The following is a 20,812-nucleotide window of genomic DNA, read 5'->3' on the forward strand; positions in this document are numbered from 1 at the left end:
TGGCCCTAAGAAGTTAAAGCGATGCAGTGCCTTTAAAGAGGGGGGTGTAGTGGCGCTTACTAGATAATAGGTAATAATAATAAATAATGTTCCACTCCAATTACCCGCCCAACATCAACCAAATGACGTGGAGGGTGAATATACAGTGATAATTAATATGAAAACACAGATGATACCAAGGCTGGACTGGGACAAAAAATTGAACCTGGACTTCATCCAGACTGGCCCACTTTGACAGGTCTCTCCCATGGCGGCTGGACAACTCCCGCAGCCCCCCCCCCCGGCCACCCAAGACCCCTCTCCCCCTTCACTATCCACTAGTTGTTCTACTTTATTAGAGTAGAATGGCTGGTACTGGTACTCTTATAGGCAGTACCAGTGGGGAAGCTAGACATTATTTCACCCGGGGCAAAGAATCAGTTCGGTGCCCCCCCTTTTGGGACAAGATTAGGCAGAAGTGAGAAACTCCCAGGCCATAGCTGTTGAGTCAGCTGTCTGTCCCTTCCCCCATGCTCCTCTGGTCCTCCCCCTGCTTCTTTGTCCCCCCAGGTGAGTGCTGCGGGGAGGGAGAGGAGGTGAGGGCTGCGGGAAGGGAGAGACAGAGGAGCAGAGGTGGGCGGTGGTCCGCTGTCACTGAAGCCAGCCCACTGAGCCATCGGCCCACCGGGAAACTCCCTGTAGTCCCAATGGCCAGTCCATCCCTGGATGATACAGGATATACCATCCAGAGCCCAATGCAGATGCACTAACTCTATAATATTGAAACGTAAATGTGAATAAGATAAATTAATAATAGAAACATCAATCCAAAATGATGACTATGTGCACATGTGAACAATAACTCCGTGCAAAAATAAATGTCCATACAAAGTCCATATGTGTTGAGATAAATAAGAGAAAAAAGATTGAAAATTTTAAAATAAAAGACAAGTACAAGGTGCAAATGAAAACGTGTATCCAAAAGCAGTGCAAATATTGTACCAAACGGGACAACACTCCTATGATTAAGTGGCGTTGTGCAGCCACGTAACGCGTGAGGTAAGGAGGAGAGCCGCCGGTGACGTCATCCCTCTGCTCGCGGCCGAGAGCAGAGGATCTGTATGCTGTGTCTATTAGTGTCTGCAATACTGTGAGTGCATTAGTCTTATATTAAAATTGAATGTTGTTAATACTACACTATGGAGCCTATTCTTGTCTCTTACTTTTACACTGGGGACCGTGATGTCTCAATGTGAGCCTGAAGCAGTTCTTATTTGGATTCCTGCAAGTGAGTGATCATTACTGAAGGAGTGGGAGTGTGAGCTGTTGCTGTGCTTATGTGGAAGGCTTATATTTAAGCCATTAGAGGCAAGAGGCTGGTGAGAGTGGGATCACCCTGATTGGAACACCTGGCATTGTTTGCGGTCAGGGATGGACTGGCCATTGGGACTACAGGGAGTCTCCCGGTGGGCCGATGGCTCAGTGGGCCGGCTTCAGTGACAGCGGACCGCCGCCCCCCTCCGCTCCTCCCTTCCTGCAGCGCTCACCTCCTCTCCCTAGCGCTCACCTGGGGGGAACAAAGAAGCAGAGGGAGGACCAGAGGAGCAGGGGGGACGACAGAGGAGCATGGGGGAGGGGACAGACAGCTGACTCAACAGCTATGGCCTGGGAGTTTCTCACTTCTGCCTAATCTTGTCCCATAAGGGGGGGCACCAAACTCATTCTTTGCCCCAGGTGAAATAATGTCTAGCTTCCCCACTGGTACTGCCTATAAGAGTACCAGTATCAACCGTTCTACTCTAATAAAGTAGAACAGCTAGTGGCTAGTGAAGGGGGAGAGGGGGCTTGGGTGGCCGGGGGGGTGCGGGATTTGTCCGGCCGCCATGGGAGAGACCTGTCAAAGTGGCCCAGTCTGGATGAAGTCCAGGGCCAAATTTTTGTCCCAGTCCAGGCCTGTTTGCGGTGGAGTACCCAGGAAATTCACGGATTCGAACTTCACTATTTCAATATTTTTTTGCATGGACTTTTTCTTTATCATTTAGGATTAAGATAATTCGCAATTTTTTTCTTTTTTGCATGAAGTGTCCCGTTTGGTACAATATTTGCACTGCTTTTGGATACACGTTTTCATTTGCACCTTGTACTTGTCTTTTATTTTCAAATTTTCAAATCATTTTTTTTCTCTTATTTATCTCAACACATATGGACTTTGTATGGACATTTATTTTTGCGCGGAGTTATTGTTCACATGTGCACATAGTCATCATTTTGGATTGATGTTTCTATTATTAATTTATCTTATTCACATTTACGTTTCAATATTATAGGGTTAGTGCATCTGCATTGGGCTCTGGATGGTATTTCCTGTATCATCTGTGTTTTCATATTAATTATCACTGTATATTCACCCTCCACATCATTTGGTTGATGTTGGGCGGGTAATTGGAGTGGAACATTATTTATTATTATTATTATTACCTATTATTATCTAGTAAGCGCCACTACACCCCCCTCTTTAACTTGCTATCAGTGTGTGAACACTACTTTGTTTTGGCTGCTGCTTAGTTTATTTAGGCCCAGATTCTGAAAGGACTTACGACGGCGCAGCGCCATGTACGCCGTCGTAAGTCCTAATCCGACCCGTCGTATCTATGCGCCTGATTCTTAGAATCAGTTACGGATAGATATCCATTAGATCCGACAGGCGTAAGTCTCTTACGCCGTCGGATCTTAACTGCATTTTTTTGTTGACCGCTAGGTGGCGCTTTGCGTCGATTTCCGCGTTGAGTATGCAAATTAGCTAGATACGCAAATTCCCAAACGTACGCGCGGCCGACGCAGTAAAGTTACGATGTTTACGTTAGGCTTTTCCCGGCGTATAGTTGCCCCTGCTATATGAGGCGTATATGCGGCGCACCAATGTTAAGTATAGCAGTCGTTCCCGCGTCGAAATTTGAAAAAGTTACATCGTTTGCGTAAGTCGTCCGTGAATGGGGCTGGACGTCATTTACGTTCACGTCGAAACCAATGACGTCCTTGCGGCGTACTTTGGAGCAATGCACACTGGAAAATTCCACGGACGGCGCATGTGCCGTTCCGCAAAAACGTCAATCACGTCGGGTCACAGTAGTTTTACATAAAACACGCCCCCCCTGATCCAAATTTGAATTAGGCGGGCTTACGCCGGCCGATTTACGCTACGCCGCCGCAACTTACAGAGCAAGTGCTTTGAGAATACAGCACTTGCCCGTCTAAGTTGCGGAGGCGTAACGTAAATCAGATACGTTACGCACGGCTACGAGAATCTAGTGCTTAGTGCCCTAGTTAGGCTGGTTTGCGCATTAGTTCCCCCCACTTACATAGATGCAGTGCCGTATCGCAAAAAGTGGCCTGGTCTTTGACCACCAAAATGGTCTGGGACTGAAGTGGTAAAAAAATAAAAATAACACAGCAGTGATTAAATACCATCAAAAGAAAGCTCCATTTGTGTAAAGAAAATGATACAAATTTCACATGGTTACAGTGGCATTTGGCGGCATTTTAGGGGCAAACTGGCGCCAATAGATAGGCACAGTGGCGCCAATAGATAGGCACAGTGGCGCCAAGTAGGCCCATCAAGCAGTGTCTGGTCTGGTGGTGGCCCAGGCCATGCAAATAAATCCTGTGAGTGAGCTGCCTCACTCCCAGGAGAACTCTGCTTCGGCTCCACTGCGCAGTCCGACTCCTACCTCCCCGAGGCCTCCCGCCGTGTAGCGCACACACACCATTCACGGCAATGGGCGGGGTCAGAGCATCAGTGGAGCTCAAGGCCCCGCCCATTCCTCTCTCCTCGCTAGAGAAAATATTCAGCAGCAGAGACTGCAGTCAGGCGGCGGGCGGACCACGGCTTAAGGGGCAGCTCTGCTTAAATTGGGCCCCTAAAGATTGACAGGGCCCCGGGCAGCTGCCCCTTTTTGCCCTGCGGTAAAGACGGCTATACACAGTGGCGACAATAGATAGGGCACAGTGGCGAAAATTGATAGGCACAGGGGCAAAATTTTATGGCACAGGGGCTGCGTTTAATGGGCACAGTGAGGCTGCAATTGATGTTTTTTTTTTTGTTTGTTTGCGCCCCCCCCCCAAAAAAAAATTGAGCACCAGCCGCCACTGGGTTCTATTGAATAGAGCAGAGCGCGACTTGTCAACCTCCTCGAAGGGTCCAGGGTATTTTTAACAAAAGTTAAGCCAACATCCTCGCTCACCATTGGCATTCAAACAATAAATAAATAAAATAAACTCTTTTACATGGAAAAAATTCCTTTCAAACAAACAATGCGTTTCTCTGTGCCGGCCCCCGTGGACCTCCCTAATAGATGGTATTAGAAGAAGAAGGCAATCATTATCCCGTGAGTTTTGGCATCCGCTTGTACTTCGAGCTTCATCAGTTTAATCATTACACCGTCCTCGTTTGTAAAAAGCAATATATAGCCATGAAAGGACCATTGAACCTCCAATAATAACAACATATTACACAAAAGAGTCACCGGTAACAATGACGGGTAGATAAAAGGACCGTTGCGTAACTTTGCTGTACAGCGCAAGGTTTGCCGCCATGCGTTTAGGTTTCACGACAACGTTTTTCTTCCCTTCTCACACTTGTTTTGGATTTTTCCCCCCCCTTAGTTAACAAGTTCTAATCGCGGTACAAAAGGATAACCGTGTTAATGTCCAACCGGCAAGAAATTCCTCCGTCTCCAATAATTACACATCCCGGGAAAACCTCGAAAGGCTCGTTTATACTCGTGCTTCAAAATGTGGCATTGGACACGCTTTATAGCGCTCTGAATGACATTCAAAGCCCCTGTCACTAAATAAAATGGTTACCTTACAGTCCTGTTCACACATTGTATTTGCTTTGCTTCAAAAAAATGATACCCAGTGTTGCTTTCATGGTGCTTCAAAGCCTCTCCTTCTGGGGGTTACTATTGAACAAGGGATCAGCAGAGCTGGGGGTTACTACTGAGTGGGGGGATCAGCAGAGCAAAGGGTTATTATTGAGTGTGGGGATCGGCAGAGCTGGGAGTTACTGCTGAGCAAGGGGTTACTTCTGAGCAAGAGATACGCAGAGCAGGGGGTTACTGCTGAGCAAGAGATACGCAGAGCAGGGGGTTACTGCTGAGCAAGGGATACGCAGAGCAGGGGGTTACTGCTGAGCAAGGGATACGCAGAGCAGGGGGTTACTGCTGAGCAAGGGATACGCAGAGCAGGGGTTACTGCTGAGCAAGGGATACGCAGAGCAGGGGGTTACTGCTGAGCAAGGGATACGCAGAGCAGGGGGTTACTGCTGAGCAAGGGATACGCAGAGCAGGGGGTTACTGCTGAGCAAGGGATACGCAGAGCAGGGGGTTACTGCTGAGCAAGGGATACGCAGAGCAGGGGTCACTGCTGAGCAAGGGATACGCAGAGCAGGGGGTTACTGCTGAGCAAGGGATACGCAGAGCAGGGGGTTACTGCTGAGCAAGGGATACGCAGAGCAGGGGGTTACTGCTGAGCAAGGGATACGCAGAGCAGGGGGTTACTGCTGAGCAAGGGATACGCAGAGCAGGGGGTTACTGCTGAGCAAGAGATACGCAGAGCAGGGGGTTACTGCTGAGCAAGGGATACGCAGAGCAGGGGGTTACTACCGAGCAAGGGATACGCAGAGCACAGGGTTACTACCGAGCAAGGGATACGCAGAGCACATGGTTACTACCGAGCAAGGGATCAGCAGAGCAGGGGGGTTACTACCGAGCCTGGGATCAGCAGAGCTGGGAGCTACTACTGAGTGGGGGATTAGCAGAGCAGGGGATTACTGCTGAGCAATAGATCAGCAGAGCAGGGGGTTACTGCTGAGCAAGGGATCAGCAGAGCAGGGGAGTTACTACTGAGCAAGGGATAAGCAGAGCTGGGAGTTACTGCTGAGCAAGGGATACGCAGAGCAGTGGGTTACTGATGAGCAAAGGATACGCAGAGCAGGGGAGTTACTACTGAGCAAGGGATCAGCAGATCAGGGGAGTTACTACTGAGCAAGGGATCAGCAGAGCTGGGAGTTACTACTGAGCGGGGGATCAGTAGAGATGAGAGCTACTACTGAGCGAGGGATCAGCAGAGATGGGAGCTACTACTGAGCGAGGGATCAGCAGAGATGGGAGCTACTACTGAGCGAGGGATCAGCAGAGATGGGAGCTACTACTGAGCGAGGGATCAGCAGAGACGGGAGCTACTATTGAGCGGGGGATCAACACAGCTGGGGGTACTACTAAGTGAGGGATCAACAGAGATGGGGGTTAATATTGAGCGGGGGGATCAACACAGCTGGGGGTACTACTGAGCAGGGGGATCAGCAAAGCTGGGGATACTACTGGGTGGGGCATCAACACAGCTGAGGTACTACTGAGCAGGGAATCTGCTGAACAAGGGTATTAATAATATGGGGATCTGCTGAGGGAGGGTACCAATGCTGAACAGGGGTACCAAGGACCTGGGGATCTGCTGAGTGAGGATATTACTGAGCCACCCCCATGCTCTATCCATGGCTGCTATTTTGCAGGACACCGCCACCCCCTATTAGGGACGTGGCGGTGTTTTATTGGAGCAGAGGCTCCAATAGGCTTTAAAATAGGGTGGGCTGGTGGCGCAGAGCATTGCGCCAGGAGCCCGCCAAGGTGCTTCGACAGCGAATGAATATTCGCTATTGAAGCACTGGTCCTTATTTCGGCCAATCAGAAGCAGGTCTGAGACCCGTTTTCCGACTGGCCGAAAAGAGAATAGTCCCAATTGGATGCCCACCGAGGAGGAGGGAGGAAACGGAAGCCACCGCAATGCCAGTGGTCGCCGCCGAGCAAGGGAGGCCGCCGGTAAAGCCAGGGAGAAGCGCTGCCCACCAAAGATGGAGCAAGTGCATCAGACCCACCCGACGGGGGGGGGGGGGGGGAATGGTGTGGGGTGACTCAGAGGGGGGGCGCACAAACACCCCAACCCCGACCCCCCCCCAAAATAAAATGACCTATTTGTTTTTTAAATTAGTTTCGTATCTTCAGTATTGGGTTTTCTTCATTCGGAATAGCATGGTTGTTAAGGAGCCAAGGATGTTAAGGATTGTTAATAACCATGACTCATCTGCTGTCAGAGGGATTCCCCGCTGTCAGCAGAATGTAAACAAACAAGTGCCAGTTGAAAAAATAAAAATAAAAAAATACAGCATGGGTTCCTCTCCAATACCTACCAAGCCCTTTGGGTCTGGTATGGATTTTAAGTGGAATCCCACTCTAAAATAAAAAGTGTGCCCCCACCCCAAAATCCATACCTGACCCTTGGACACAGCGGGTGTACAGACCCGGGAACTCAGCATAAGGATGGTGGGAACCCCTCATAATGGGCACATCAGGTGTACAGACCCGGGAACTCAGCACAGGGATGGTGGGAACTCCTCATAATGGGCACAGCAGGTGTACAGACCCGGGAACTCAGCACAGGGATGGTGGGAACCCTCATAATGGGCACAGCAGGGGTACAGACCCGGGAACTCAGCACAGGGATGGTGGGAACCCTCATAATGGGCACAGCAGGGGTACATACCCGGGAACTCAGCACAGGGATGGTGGGAACCCCTCATAATGGGCACATCAGGTGTACAGACCTGGGAACTCAGCACAGGGATGGTGGGAACCCCTCATAATGGGCACATCAGGTGTACAGACCCGGGAACTCAGCACAGGGATGGTGGGAACCCCTTCTAATGGGCACAGCAGGTGTACAGACCCGGGAACTCAGCACAGGGATGGTGGGAACTCCTCATAATGGGCACATCAGGTGTACAGACCCGGGAACTCAGCACAGGGATGGTGGGAACCCCTCATAATGGGCACAGCAGGTGTATAGACCCGGGAACTCAGCACAGGGATGGGGGGAACCCCTCATAATGGGCACAGCAGGTGTACAGACCCGGGAACTCAGCACAGGGATGGTGGGAACCCCTTATAATGGGTACAGCAGGTGTACAGACCCGGGAACTCAGCACAGGGATGGTGGGAACCCCTCATAATGGGCACAGACTGGGGGGCTCAGCACAGGGATGGTGGGAACCCCTCATAATGGGCACAGCAGGTGTACAGACCCGGGAACTCAGCACAGGGATGGTGAGAACTCCTCATAATAGGCACAGCGGGTGTACAGACCTGGGAACTCAGCACAGGGATGGTGGGAACCCCTTCTAATGGGCACAGCAGGTGTACAGACCCGGGAACTCAGCACAGGGATGGTGGGAACTCCTCATAATGGGCACATCAGGTGTACAGACCCGGGAACTCAGCACAGGGATGGTGGGAACCCCTGATAATGGGCACAGCGGGTGTACAGACCCGGGAACTCAGCACAGGGATGGTGGGAACCCCTCATAATGGGCACAGCAGGTGTACAGACCCGGGAACTCAGCACAGGGATGGTGGGAACCCCTGATAATGGGCACAGCGGGTGTACAGATGTGGGCACAGGTGTAGCGGGAGCCTGTGTGTACTTTTCTAGGTCTCTCATTTACTCCATTAGACCCTTAGCTCACAAAGCGATTTACGGTAACTAAAGCCCAGTTGGGGGCCGCTCACTCACTCACAAGAATATATTTATTTATTCGAAAATAAATCTTCTTAGAGCTTATGGTACTTAGGAGGCCCCGTTCACGATCCAGGAAAGAATCCTGCAGACATTCAGGATAATCCTGATCTTTCCTCGTCTCTCTCTCTGGCAAAGGACGGACTTTCCCACACTGAACAAAGAGACGACATTGCGTTGAATGGACAGGGACAGCTTGGCACGGCACCAGCCAATGTCCCATCTCACTGCCCTCCTTTCACCCGTTGCACGTGAATTGTGTACCAAGCGAATCCGTGACCACTTGACGTCTTCCTATGACGCGAACGTGTCGCCGAACACTCGAGATCCTTTCATGAATTAAAAAAAGTAGATCGCCAGGTGTATTAGGAGGCGCTGGATTCGAACCGTCACGAGTTCAGGGTTGAAGAACGTCAATGGAGCTCCTATGGGGCCCAGCAGCTCCGGTGAGTCTGAACGGGCGGCCTTTATCTGGAGGGGGCAAGCCAAGTGTAGCACTGTCCTAGTTAGAGCGGGGCATATGGGGTCAAACCTAGCGGCGGCTGCAATCGGTTCAGGTCTGCTGCCATAGCCACGCGGTCGGTAGGAGCTCCTATTAGGAGGGTTTGGTGCACCGTGCTGTGGTGGGGAGCATTGGTGAGGTTATCTAGAGCCCCTCCCAAGATTTATGGGCATTATGTATCAGCAAAAATCCTCCCAGCACAAATCTTTGCCTCCCTTCCCCCAAATCCCCCCCCAGTAGAAATGCCCCCCCCCCCCATTTAAAAAAATAAATAATCACCCCTCTCAGCACAAATCCTCTACCCCTCAAATTTACCCTCTGTGTACACCCCAACTCCACATCCCCCTCTCAGCACAAATTCTTCCCCCTTCTAGCACAAATCCCCCACCCCCCAAATTTACCCCTCCTAGCACAAATACCCCCTAATCATCCCTACCAGTACAAATCTTTGCCTCCCTTTCCCCAACCCCCCCAGTAGAAATGACCCCCCCCCCAAAAAAAATCCTCTACTCCTCAAGTTTCCCCTCCGAGTCACCCCACACCCCCCTCCCAGTACAAATTCTCCCCCCTATTCCCCATTATAGCACAAATTTACCCCTCCAAGCACAAATAACTCAATCATCCCTACCAGCACAAATACCACCCCCCTCCCAAAAAAAAAAAGTTCCCTTCCTAGCACAATTCTCCCCCCCCAAATTTACCACTCCTAATTATCCCTACCGGGACAAATACACCCCCCCCCCCCAGAAGAAAAAGTTCATTTTCTAGCAAAATTCCCCCTCCCCCTCCACCTTTACCATATTACCTCTTCTAGCACAAATCCTCTCTCCCCAAATGTGCCACTCCAAACACAAATACCCCCCCTATTCATCCCTACCAGCACAAATACCCCCCCCCCCCCCAAAAAAAAGTTCCCCTTCCTAGCACAATTCCCCCTCCCCTCTACCATATTACCTCTTCTAGCACAAATCCTCCCTCCCCAAATGTGCCACTCCAAGCACAAATACCCCCCCTATTCCTCCCTACCAGCACAAATACTCCCCCACCCCCCAAAAAAAGTTCCCTTCCTAGCACAATTCTCCCTCCCCTCTACCATACTACCCCTTCTAGCACAAATCCTCCCTCCCCCAAATGTACCCCTCCTAATTATCCCTACCAGCACAAACACCCCCCCCCCCAAAAAAAAAGTTCCCTTTCTAGCACAAATTCCCCCTCCTCCTCTACCATATTACCTCTTCTAGCACAAAATTCTCCCTTCCCTAAATTTACCCCTCCTAGCACAAATACCCCCCCAATCATCCCTACCAGCAAAAATACCCCCTCCCCCCCCAAAAAAGTTCCCTTCCTAGCACAAATCCCCCCTCCCCAAATGTACCTCTCCGTGCACAAATTCCCCCCCCTAATCATCCCTACCAGCACAAATCGCCCCCCCCCCGTCATCAAAAAAATAAAAAGTTCCCTTTCTAGCACAAATTCCCCCCTCCTCCTCTACCATATTACCTCTTCTAATAACCCCCCCCCCCAATACAAATCTCTCTAAATCATCACTCCTGACACCCCCCCCCAATTTCCCCTCCTAGAACCATTCTTACCCCCTCCTGCCCTCTAAATTTCCCCCTCCCAACACAAAGCTCCCCCCAATTTCTTTGCAGCGCCCCCCCCGCCTCACATGATACCACAGTGCCCAGGGCAGTTACCCTTCCTGCCCACCCCTTGTCCTCACTCTGGTGGTGGGGGGGGGGGGGTGATTGATAAACGCTGATCTATCTTTGCTTGTGAGTGCATTTTTATCTAGTTCTTTATTACAAAAAATAAAGGGTCTTGCACCAGAGCCATTTGTGAAATACAGTTTAGCTCCTCTTGATTGGTTTGGCCTGCTCAGCGTTACACAAAACACGGGTCTGATTGCTTTCCCCTGCATGCCGGAAGATTCTAGAGCAGCTTGAATATTTAAAGTAGCTTTTTTTTTATTTCAATTAGATTTTTATTTTTATTATTTAGGTATATATAGAATTATTAATTCCAACTTTTGTATAAAATGTCAAATTTTAAAACGGCAATTTTTTACTTTATTTTTGTATTAGCTTATGGTTTATGTCCATCATTTAAATAAAACAAATACAAAAATTAAATGGTGGACATAAACCATAAGCTAATCCAAAAAAATAAAATAAAAATTGCTGTTAAAATTTGACATTTATACAAAAGTTGCAATTAATAATTCTCTCTCTCTAGAAAAAAAATATCTCTCTTATTTAATATATATATATAGCCAGATTCACAAAGAGATACGACGGTGAATCTACAGATACACCATCGTATCTCTGACTTACACTGGTCCTATCTATGCGCCTGATTCATAGAATCCGTTACGCATAGATAGGGCTAAGATCTGACAGTGTTACACTGTCGGATCTTTTTTTGGATTTAAAAATGGCGCCAGGGGCGTTCCCGCTGATTTACGATAAATAATATGTAAATCAGCGAGATGCGCAAATTCACGAACGTACGCGGACCCGTCGCAGTGTTCTTACGTCGTTTCCGTAGCGGTTTTCCGTCGTATACTTACCCCTTCTTTTATCAGGCGCAGCCAATGTTAAGTATAGCCGGCGTTCCCGCGTCGAATTTAAATTTTTTAACGTCGTTTGCGTAAGTCGTTCTCGAATACGGACGGACGTAGTTTGCGTAAGCGTCGCAACCACTGACGTCCTAGCGACGTCAGTGGGAGCAATGCACGCCGGGAAATTTCGCGGACGGCGCCTGCGCATTTAAATCGGCGCGGGAACGCGCCTGATTTAAATAGTACACTCCCCTAGCCGCGGAATTTGAATTCCGCCGGGGGATTTAGGATCCGCCGTCGCAAGTTTGGAGGTAAGTGGTTTGTGAATTAGCCACTTGCCTCCTAAACTTGCGGGAGCGGATCTTAATTCACGTAGATCGAGCGGATCTATAGATCCGCTGCGCTACGTGAATCTGGCCCATAATCTCTAAATAATAAAAATCAAATTAAATAAAAAAAGCTATTTTTTTCTTATAAAGTAAAAACATTTAAAGTGATAGTACAAAAAGAATGATCAAATGTGAAAGAAAAAATAAATAATATCTATATATGGATCTGTGTGTGTACGTATCTATATATATAAAACTCAACGTGTGTGTATGTATGTATGTATGTATGTATGTATGTATGTATGTATGTATGTATGTATGTATGTTCCAGCATCACGTCCAAACGGCTAAAGATATTAACATGAAACTTGGCACACATGTTACTTATATGTCAGCAACAAACATAGGATAGGTGGTTTAACCCTTACCCACCCCCATTTGCCATGGTCGGGGTTTTTCACATAACTTCTGTACGCCTGGAGATATTTCAATAATACCTGCTACACATATTACTTATATGCCAAATAAAAATATATGACAGTTACATTAACCCTTACCTACACCCTTATATAAAAGATGGGTATATTTATATTACTATGATTTTCCTCCCCAAAAGGTTAAGATAGGAAGACCGGGCAACGCCGGGTATTCAGCTAGTATATATATATATATATATTAATATGTCATATTTCTCATATTTACGTTGTATTTTGTAGGGTGAATGCAACATTCTCCAATATAAAAAGAACATTCGATCCTAGGAGAAACTAACCCAAGAACATTTGACCTGAAGAGAAAACGGCCTAAAAAAAAAAAATAGCCCAAAAACATTTGGTTGGGGGGAATATCTATTGGTGGAACTAGTTGGACTTTTCCTAACCAAACATAACATTTTCACTATAGAGATGCTTTAGGGCTCATTAACACAGGCAATTGGGGGCAGTAAAATCAGGTGGTAGAGCTGAGCTGAGGTTTTCCCGCCCCCAGGGTTGCAAGGGTTGTACATTTGCAAAAATTTGCAAAAATGAAAACCCCTTTCTAGTTTAGCGGGCAGCAGCCAAATACAAGCCGCTCAAGGTAATGCCCTACAATGGGGTGGGGTTCAGCCTATTGAGGGGGCGACCAATCACCCCCCCCATGAGCCTGATCAGTGACCTCTGACAGCCTACCGTCTGTGCCCTACAGTCCCCGTCCATCCATAGGTCCTTCTATAAATGCAGCTAGAGCTTAAATAGAAGACACTGGTTGGCTAATCCAGACCCCCCCCACTTTGTTTCCAGCGGAGGAACCCTTCAAAAGTATGCTAATCTGGAGGTAAATGTTACTTCTCAATGGGGAGCCTGAGATGAGATACACCACCACCCTGGTGAGATTAACTTCACATCGGAGGTCCCCCCTTCACGTCAGAATACCCCCCCAAATCACATCAGAATTCCCCTTTCACGTCAGAATACCCCCCCCCCCCAATCACATCAGAACTCCCCTTTCACGTCAGAATACCCCCCCCCCAATCACATCAGAACTCCCCTTTCACGTCAGAATACCCCCCCCCCCCCCCAATCACATCAGAACTCCCCTTTCACGTCAGAATACCCCCCCCCAATCACATCAGAACTCCCCTTTCACGTCAGAATACCCCCCCAATCACATCAGAACTCCCCTTTCACGTCAGAATACCCCCCCTCCCCCCAATCACATCAGAACTCCCCTTTCACGTCAGAATACCCCCCCAATCATATCAGAACTCTCCTTTCACGTCAGAATACCCCCCCCCCAATCACATCAGAACTCCCCTTTCACGTCAGAATACCCCCCCAATCACATCAGAACTCCCCTTTCACGTCAGAATACCCCCCCCCCAATCACATCAGAACTCTCCTTTCACGTCAGAATACCCCCCCCCCCAATCACATCAGAACTCCCCTTTCACGTCAGAATACCCCCCCCCCCCAATCACATCAGAACTCCCCTTTCACGTCAGAGGTCATCCATCACATCAGAGTCCCCCCCCCCCAAATCACATCAGAGTCCCCAGCTCAGATTTCACGTCGGAGGTCATCCATCACATCAGAGGTCCCCCTTTCGCAGCAGAGTCCCCCTTCACGTCAGAAGTCCCCATTTTCATCAGATCCCCTTAACATCAGAGGTTCTCCCCTTCACATCAGAAGCCCCCCTTTATGTCAGAGTGCCCCTCTCACATCAAAGTCCCCCCTTTGCATCAGAGTCCCCTCCATCACGTCAGAACTCCCCCCTTCACGTCAGAGGACCCCCTTCACATCATATATATGGATTTGAGTCCCCCCTTTACATCAGAGTCCCCCCTTCATGCCAAAAGTCACCCTTTGCATCAGAGATCCCCTTAACATCAGAGTCCTCCCTTCGCATCAGAGGTCCTCCATCATGTCAGAGTCCCCCTCTTCACATCAGAGGTCCTCCCCTTTCATCTCGGAGTCCCCCCAACACATCAGAATCTCTCCTACATGTCAAAAGTCCTCCTCAATCACATCAGAGGTCCCCCCATTAAAATAAAGTCCCACCTATACATCAAAGGTCCCCCGTCACATCAGGGTCCCCCCAATATATGAGAGCCCTCCATCACATCAGGGTCCCCCCCAATATATGAGAGCCGTCATCACATCAGGGTCCCCCCCAATATATGAGAGCCCTCCATCACATCAGGGTCCCCCCCAATATATGAGAGCCCTCCATCACATCAGGGTCCCCCCAATATATGAGAGCCCTCCATCACATCAGGGTCCCCCCCAATATATGAGAGCCCTCCATCACATCAGGGTCCCCCCCCCAATATATGAGAGCCCGTCATCACATCAGGGTCCCCCCAATATATGAGAACCCGCCATCACATCAGGGTCCCCCCAATATATGAGAGCCCTCCATCACATCAGGGTCCCCCCCAATATATGAGAGCCCTCCATCACATCAGGGTCCCCCCCAATATACGAGAGCCCTCCATCACATCAGGGTCCCCCCAATATATGAGAGCCCTCCGTCACATCAGGGTCCCCCCAATATATGAGAGCCCTCCGTCACATCAGGGTCCCCCCAATATATGAGAGCCCATCATCACATCAGGGTCCCCCCAATATATGAGAGCCCTCCATCACATCAGGGTCCCCCCAATATATGAGAGCCCTTCATCACATCAGGTTCCCCTTAATATATGAGAGCCCTCCATCACATCAGGGTCCCCCCCAATATATGAGAGCCCTCCATCACATCAGGGTCCCCCCAATATATGAGAGCCCTCCATCACATCAGGGTCCCCCCAATATACGAGAGCCCTCCGTCACATCAGGGTCCCCCCCAATATACGAGAGCCCTCTGTCACATCAGGGTCCCCCCCAATATACGAGAGCCCTCCGTCACATCAGGGTCCCCCCCAATATATGAGAGCCCTCCATCACATCAGGGTCCCCCCAATATACGAGAGCCCTCCGTCACATCAGGGTCCCCCCCAATATACGAGAGCCCTCTGTCACATCAGGGTCCCCCCCAATATACGAGAGCCCTCCGTCACATCAGGGTCCCCCCCAATATATGAGAGGCCTCCATCACATCAGGGTCCCCCCAATACATGAGAGCCCTCCATCACATCAGGGTCCCCCCAATACATGAGAGCCCATCACATCAGGGTCCCCCCCAATATATGAGAGCCCTCCATCACATCAGGGTCCCCCCAATATATGAGAGCCCTCCTTCACATCAGGGTCCCCCCAATATATGAGAGCCCTTCATCACATCAGGGTCCCCCCAATATATGAGAGCCCTACATAACATCAGGGTCCCCCCAATATATGAGAGCCCTCCATCACATCAGGGTCCCTCCAATATATGAGAGGCCTTCCTCACATCAGGGTCCCCCCAATATATAAGAGCCCTCCTTCACATCAGGGTCCCCCCAGTATATGAGAGCCCTCCTTCACATCAGGGACCCCCCCCAATATATAAGAGCCCTCCTTCACATCAGGGTCCCCCCAGTATATGAGAGCCCTCCATCACATCAGGGTCCCTCCAATATATGAGAGGCCTTCCTCACATCAGGGTCCCCCCAATATATAAGAGCCCTCCTTCACATCAGGGTCCCCCCAGTATATGAGAGCCCTCCTTCACATCAGGGTCCCCCCCCAATATATAAGAGCCCTCCTTCACATCAGGGTCCCCCCAGTATATGAGAGCCCTCCATCACATCAGGGTCCCCCCAATATGTGAGGGGCCTCCATCACATCAGGGTCCCCCCAATATATAAGAGCCCTCCATCACATCAGGGTCCCCCCCAATATATGAGAGCCCTCCATCACATCAGGGTCCCCCCAAATTATGAGAGCCTTCCATCACATCAGTGTCCTCCATCACATCAGGGTCCCCCCAATACATGAGAGCCCTCCATCACATCAGGGTCCCCCAATATATGAGAGCCCTCCATCACATCAGGGTCCCCCCAATATATGACAGCCCTCCATCACATCAGGCTCCCCCCAATATATGAGTGCCCGTCATCACATCAGGCTCCCCCCAATATATGAGAGCCCGTCATCACATCAGGGTCCCCCCCAATATATGAGCCCGTCATCACATCAGGGTCCCCCCCAATATATGAGAGCCCGTCATCACATCAGTGTCCCCCCAATATATGAGAGCCCGTCATCACATCAGGGTCCCCCCCAATATATGAGAGCCCTCCATCACATCAGGGTCCCCCCCAATATATGATAGCCCTCCATCACATCAGGGTCCCCCCCAATATATGAGAGCCCTCCATCACATCAGGGTCCCCCCCAATATATGAGAGCCCGTCATCACATCAGGGTCCCCCCCAATATATGAGAGCCCTCCATCACAGAGTCCCCCCCTCATCAGAGTCCTCTCATCCATCTCTGATCTGAGGCAAACTGGGTCTCGTGTTCGCGGCTGCCCAGGTGGATCCATATGGCACCCCTGGGTGCAGCGGCACCCTCAGTTAATAAACACAGTTTTAAATAACCAACTGCCTTCCTCTATTAATCCAATATATCACACGGCACTATACAGGCAGCATCCCACCATTCCCATCCATCCCTTCTGCTCAAAGGAGCTTGCAATCTAATTCCCCCACCCCGGTCACACTGCTGGAAGAGGAATAAGCCCTCGGTGTGTTATCACAGGCGGACTCCATGATAACGACAGCTGAAGGAGAATGGGACACATGAAGGACGAGAAGAAGAAGTGGATGGGATAGAAGAGCCGGAATATTGACTTACCTCCCACCAGAGAGTGACAGATCACCAGGATGAGGGCAAAAGAGCCCAGGAGCATCCCATCCATCCGGCAGGTGCTGGGGATGGACATAGCGGAGGATGAGCCTTGCTTGTTCTGTCTCGGCTGGCTGTGCACAGGAGAGGGGGGGGGGAATATTTTTGGTCCAGCAGCTGCCCCCTCCTCGCAGGAACTTGTACTGACAACCTCCAGCCACTCTGATCTTTTGAAGGTGGTAGAGAGAGGGCTGAGTCTGCTCAGGGGCCAATCAGACGGGCCCCGGGCCCCCCCCCCCCCCCCCAGTGCTTGGATGGGACAATTGTCTCTTCAACAATACAAATCCGGAGATCATCAAATATTGGGAGATTGTAACAGTTTCAGTGTAATTTATATAAAAATATATATATAAAAATATATATATATATATATATATATATATATATATATATATATATATATATATATATATATATAAATTTTTTTTTATAAAATCGCTAAAATTTAAAAAATAATTATACTGAAATAATCAGATTAATTATATGTAAAAAAAAATTAAAAATAAAATTTAGTTCAATATGTAAAATAAAAAAAAATAAAAAATAAAGTTATATTAAAAAATAGTTAATTATAATAAAAAAAAAAAATCTGTCTAAATATATTTTAAAAAAAAATCAGTTTCATTATATTAAAAGAAAAAAATTATGTTTAAAAAAAAAAAAAATGATATTTTATTACCCTGGTCCACACCACTTCCATACTGCGCAAACTGTGTATTGATGACCTTTACATATTTTTTTTTTTAATATGGTTGTTGTGGCGATTACTTTTAATTTTAATTTTGACATTTTTTGGGTTTAAATGTCTGCCCTTTTTGTGGATTCTAAGAATTACGGGCCAAATTCACATACAAATGCGTTACGCTGCGGCGGCGTAACGTATCCCATTTACGTTACACCGCCGCAAGTTTACAGCGTAAGTGCCTGATTCACAAAGCACTTACCTGTAAACTTGCGACGGCGTAGCATAAATCCGCTCGGCGCAAGCCCGCCTAATTCAAATGGGGCTGGCACCATTTAAATTGGGCGCGTTCCCGCGCCGAGCGTACTGCACATGCTCCGTCCGTCAAATTACCCGACGTGCATTGCGCTAAATGACGTCGCAAGGACGTCATTGGTTTGACGTTAACGTAAATGGCATCCAGCGCCATTCACGGACGACTTACGCGAACGACGTGAAATTTTAAAATTTCAACGCGGGAACGACGGCCATACTTAACATTGCTTAGACCACCTAGGAGGCAGCCTTAACTTTACGACGCGTATCGCTACGGAAACAACGTAAATTTAGATCGACGGGCATCGCGGACGTTCGTGAATCGCCGTAACTAGTCATTTGCATATTCTACACCGACCGCAATGGCCTCGCCACCTAGCGGCCAGCCTAGAAGCGGCCGACCTTTGTGAATCAGTCGCATAGATACGACAATCGTATCTCAGAGATACGACGGCGCATCAGGAGATACGCCGTCGTATCTCTTCTCTGAATCTGGCCCAATATTTTTACCCTTTTTTACGCTATGAGGAGTCGTTTTCCTTGTTTTTTTTTCTGTTTTCCCCCATGTTTGGAGCCCACAGCTCTATTATTAGCTGGTTTTGCTTCACCCATTTTCTATACCCTGAATTGGAGCGGAAGGAGTCACCTGAAAGTTGATCTATACAACATCCTGCGGAGGAGACCCCCAATCCAGGGGGAACGAGGAGCATTACCACAGCAATGACCAGATTGGGCAAATCGGCCCCCTATGCAAGTATGACCCACCACCGTATGGTGTAGTTTGGGTCCACCCTATCCGGTAAGGGTATCCTATTATTTGGCTTTGGAGGGATCACCTTTCCATGAAAGTAAAATTTCCATGTTGATTCTACAAGAATTAAACCCCCCCGTTTTGGATCTTTTTCACCTTCACGGACATACACATACACACACACACATATATATATATATATATATATATATATATATATATATATATATATATATATATATATATATATATATATATATATATATATATATATATATATATATATATATATATATATATATATATATATATATATATATATATATATATATATATATATATATATATATATATATATATATATATATATATATAATATCTTATTCACCATGATACGTTTGAATTTGTTTTTTGTTACACTTCAATATTTTAGAACTCTGGTTATAAAAGAGTTCCTGTTATTGGCGCTGCACTTTTATTTATTCAGTTTGTTACAATTATCCTTTTGTTGTGTTGGCTGCCCACCATCGATACTTTTAAGGAAGCACTATTATTATTTTCTTTTCCTTTATATATAGTGGCCCATATTCACGTAGGAGATACGACGCCTCAGACTCAGAGATACGCCAGCGTATCTGGAGATACGCCATCGTATCTCTGAGTCTGAGGCGTCGTATCTTGGCGCCTGATTCAAAGAATCAGATACGCCAGAATTTCTCTAAGATACTACCAGCGTAAGTCTCCTACGCCGTCGTATCTTAACTGCATATTTACGCTGGCCGCTAGGGGCGTGTACGCTGATTTACGCCTAGAATATGTAAATCAGCTAGATACGCCTATTCACGAACGTACGCCCAGCCGTCGCAGTACAGATACGCCGTTTACGTTAGGTTTTTTCCGGCGTAAAGTTACCCCTATGAGGCGCAGCCAATGTTAAGTATGGACGTCGGGCCAGCGTCAAATTTTCCGTCGATTACGTCATTTGCGCAAGTCGTTCGCGAATAGGGCCGTGCTTCATTTACGTTCACGTCGAAAGCATTGGCTTTTTGCGGGTTAATTTGGAGCATGCGCACTGGGATACTTTCACGGACGGCGCATGCGCCGTTCGTAAAAAGCGTCATTTACGTGGGGTCACAAGAAATTAACATAAAACACGCCCACATGTTCCATATTTGAATTAGGCGGGCTTACGCCGGCCTATTTACGCTACGCCACCGCAACTTTGCTTTGTGAATACTGCACTTGCCTGTCAAAGTTGCGAAGGCGTAGCGTAAATAGGATACGTTACACCCGCTCACAAATACGCGCTCCCTACGTGAATCTGGGCCAATATATATATATATATATATATATATATATATATATATATATATATATATATATATATAATCTGTTTAAATATATATGAAAAAAAAAAAAAAAAAAAAAAAAACGCAATAATTCAGTTTAACCATATAAAAGTTATTTAATTTCATGCAAACAAACAGAAAAGTTTAGCAGCCGCCAATACGCAGTAAAAAGCCTTGTTTTGCATGTGCGTTTATGCATGTAGGTGCGTCCCCTTCCACATGTTGGTGCCAGATGCAGGGATGTGACAAACATTTTATTGGCCAATAGGATGCATAAAAAAAGCAGGGAAGCACCTAGCATTAGTGCACGTTGATTTTCAATTAGTTGTATTGTTTTTAAGCCTTTTTACGCTCAAAGCTCCTCCCCCCAGTTCTTGGATGGGACAATTGACTCTTCAACAATACAAATCC

General features: G+C 47.9%; 1 protein-coding gene across 1 annotated transcript in view; it reads right to left on the bottom strand.

Annotated features, from left to right (window-relative positions):
• The window catches only part of CA14 (carbonic anhydrase 14), a 96,002-nt gene extending 78,566 nt beyond the window's left edge, over positions 1–17,436 (bottom strand). The window contains exon 1 of the mRNA XM_040333752.1: positions 17,254–17,436. Coding sequence (XP_040189686.1) covers positions 17,254–17,341 — 88 coding nt within the window. The 5' untranslated portion in view covers positions 17,342–17,436. The remainder of the gene's footprint in view (positions 1–17,253) is intronic.
• Positions 17,437–20,812: the final 3,376 nt, after the last annotated feature.

This window comes from Rana temporaria, chromosome 13, assembly GCF_905171775.1.
Source record: "Rana temporaria chromosome 13, aRanTem1.1, whole genome shotgun sequence".
Classification (NCBI taxonomy): domain Eukaryota; kingdom Metazoa; phylum Chordata; class Amphibia; order Anura; family Ranidae; genus Rana; species Rana temporaria.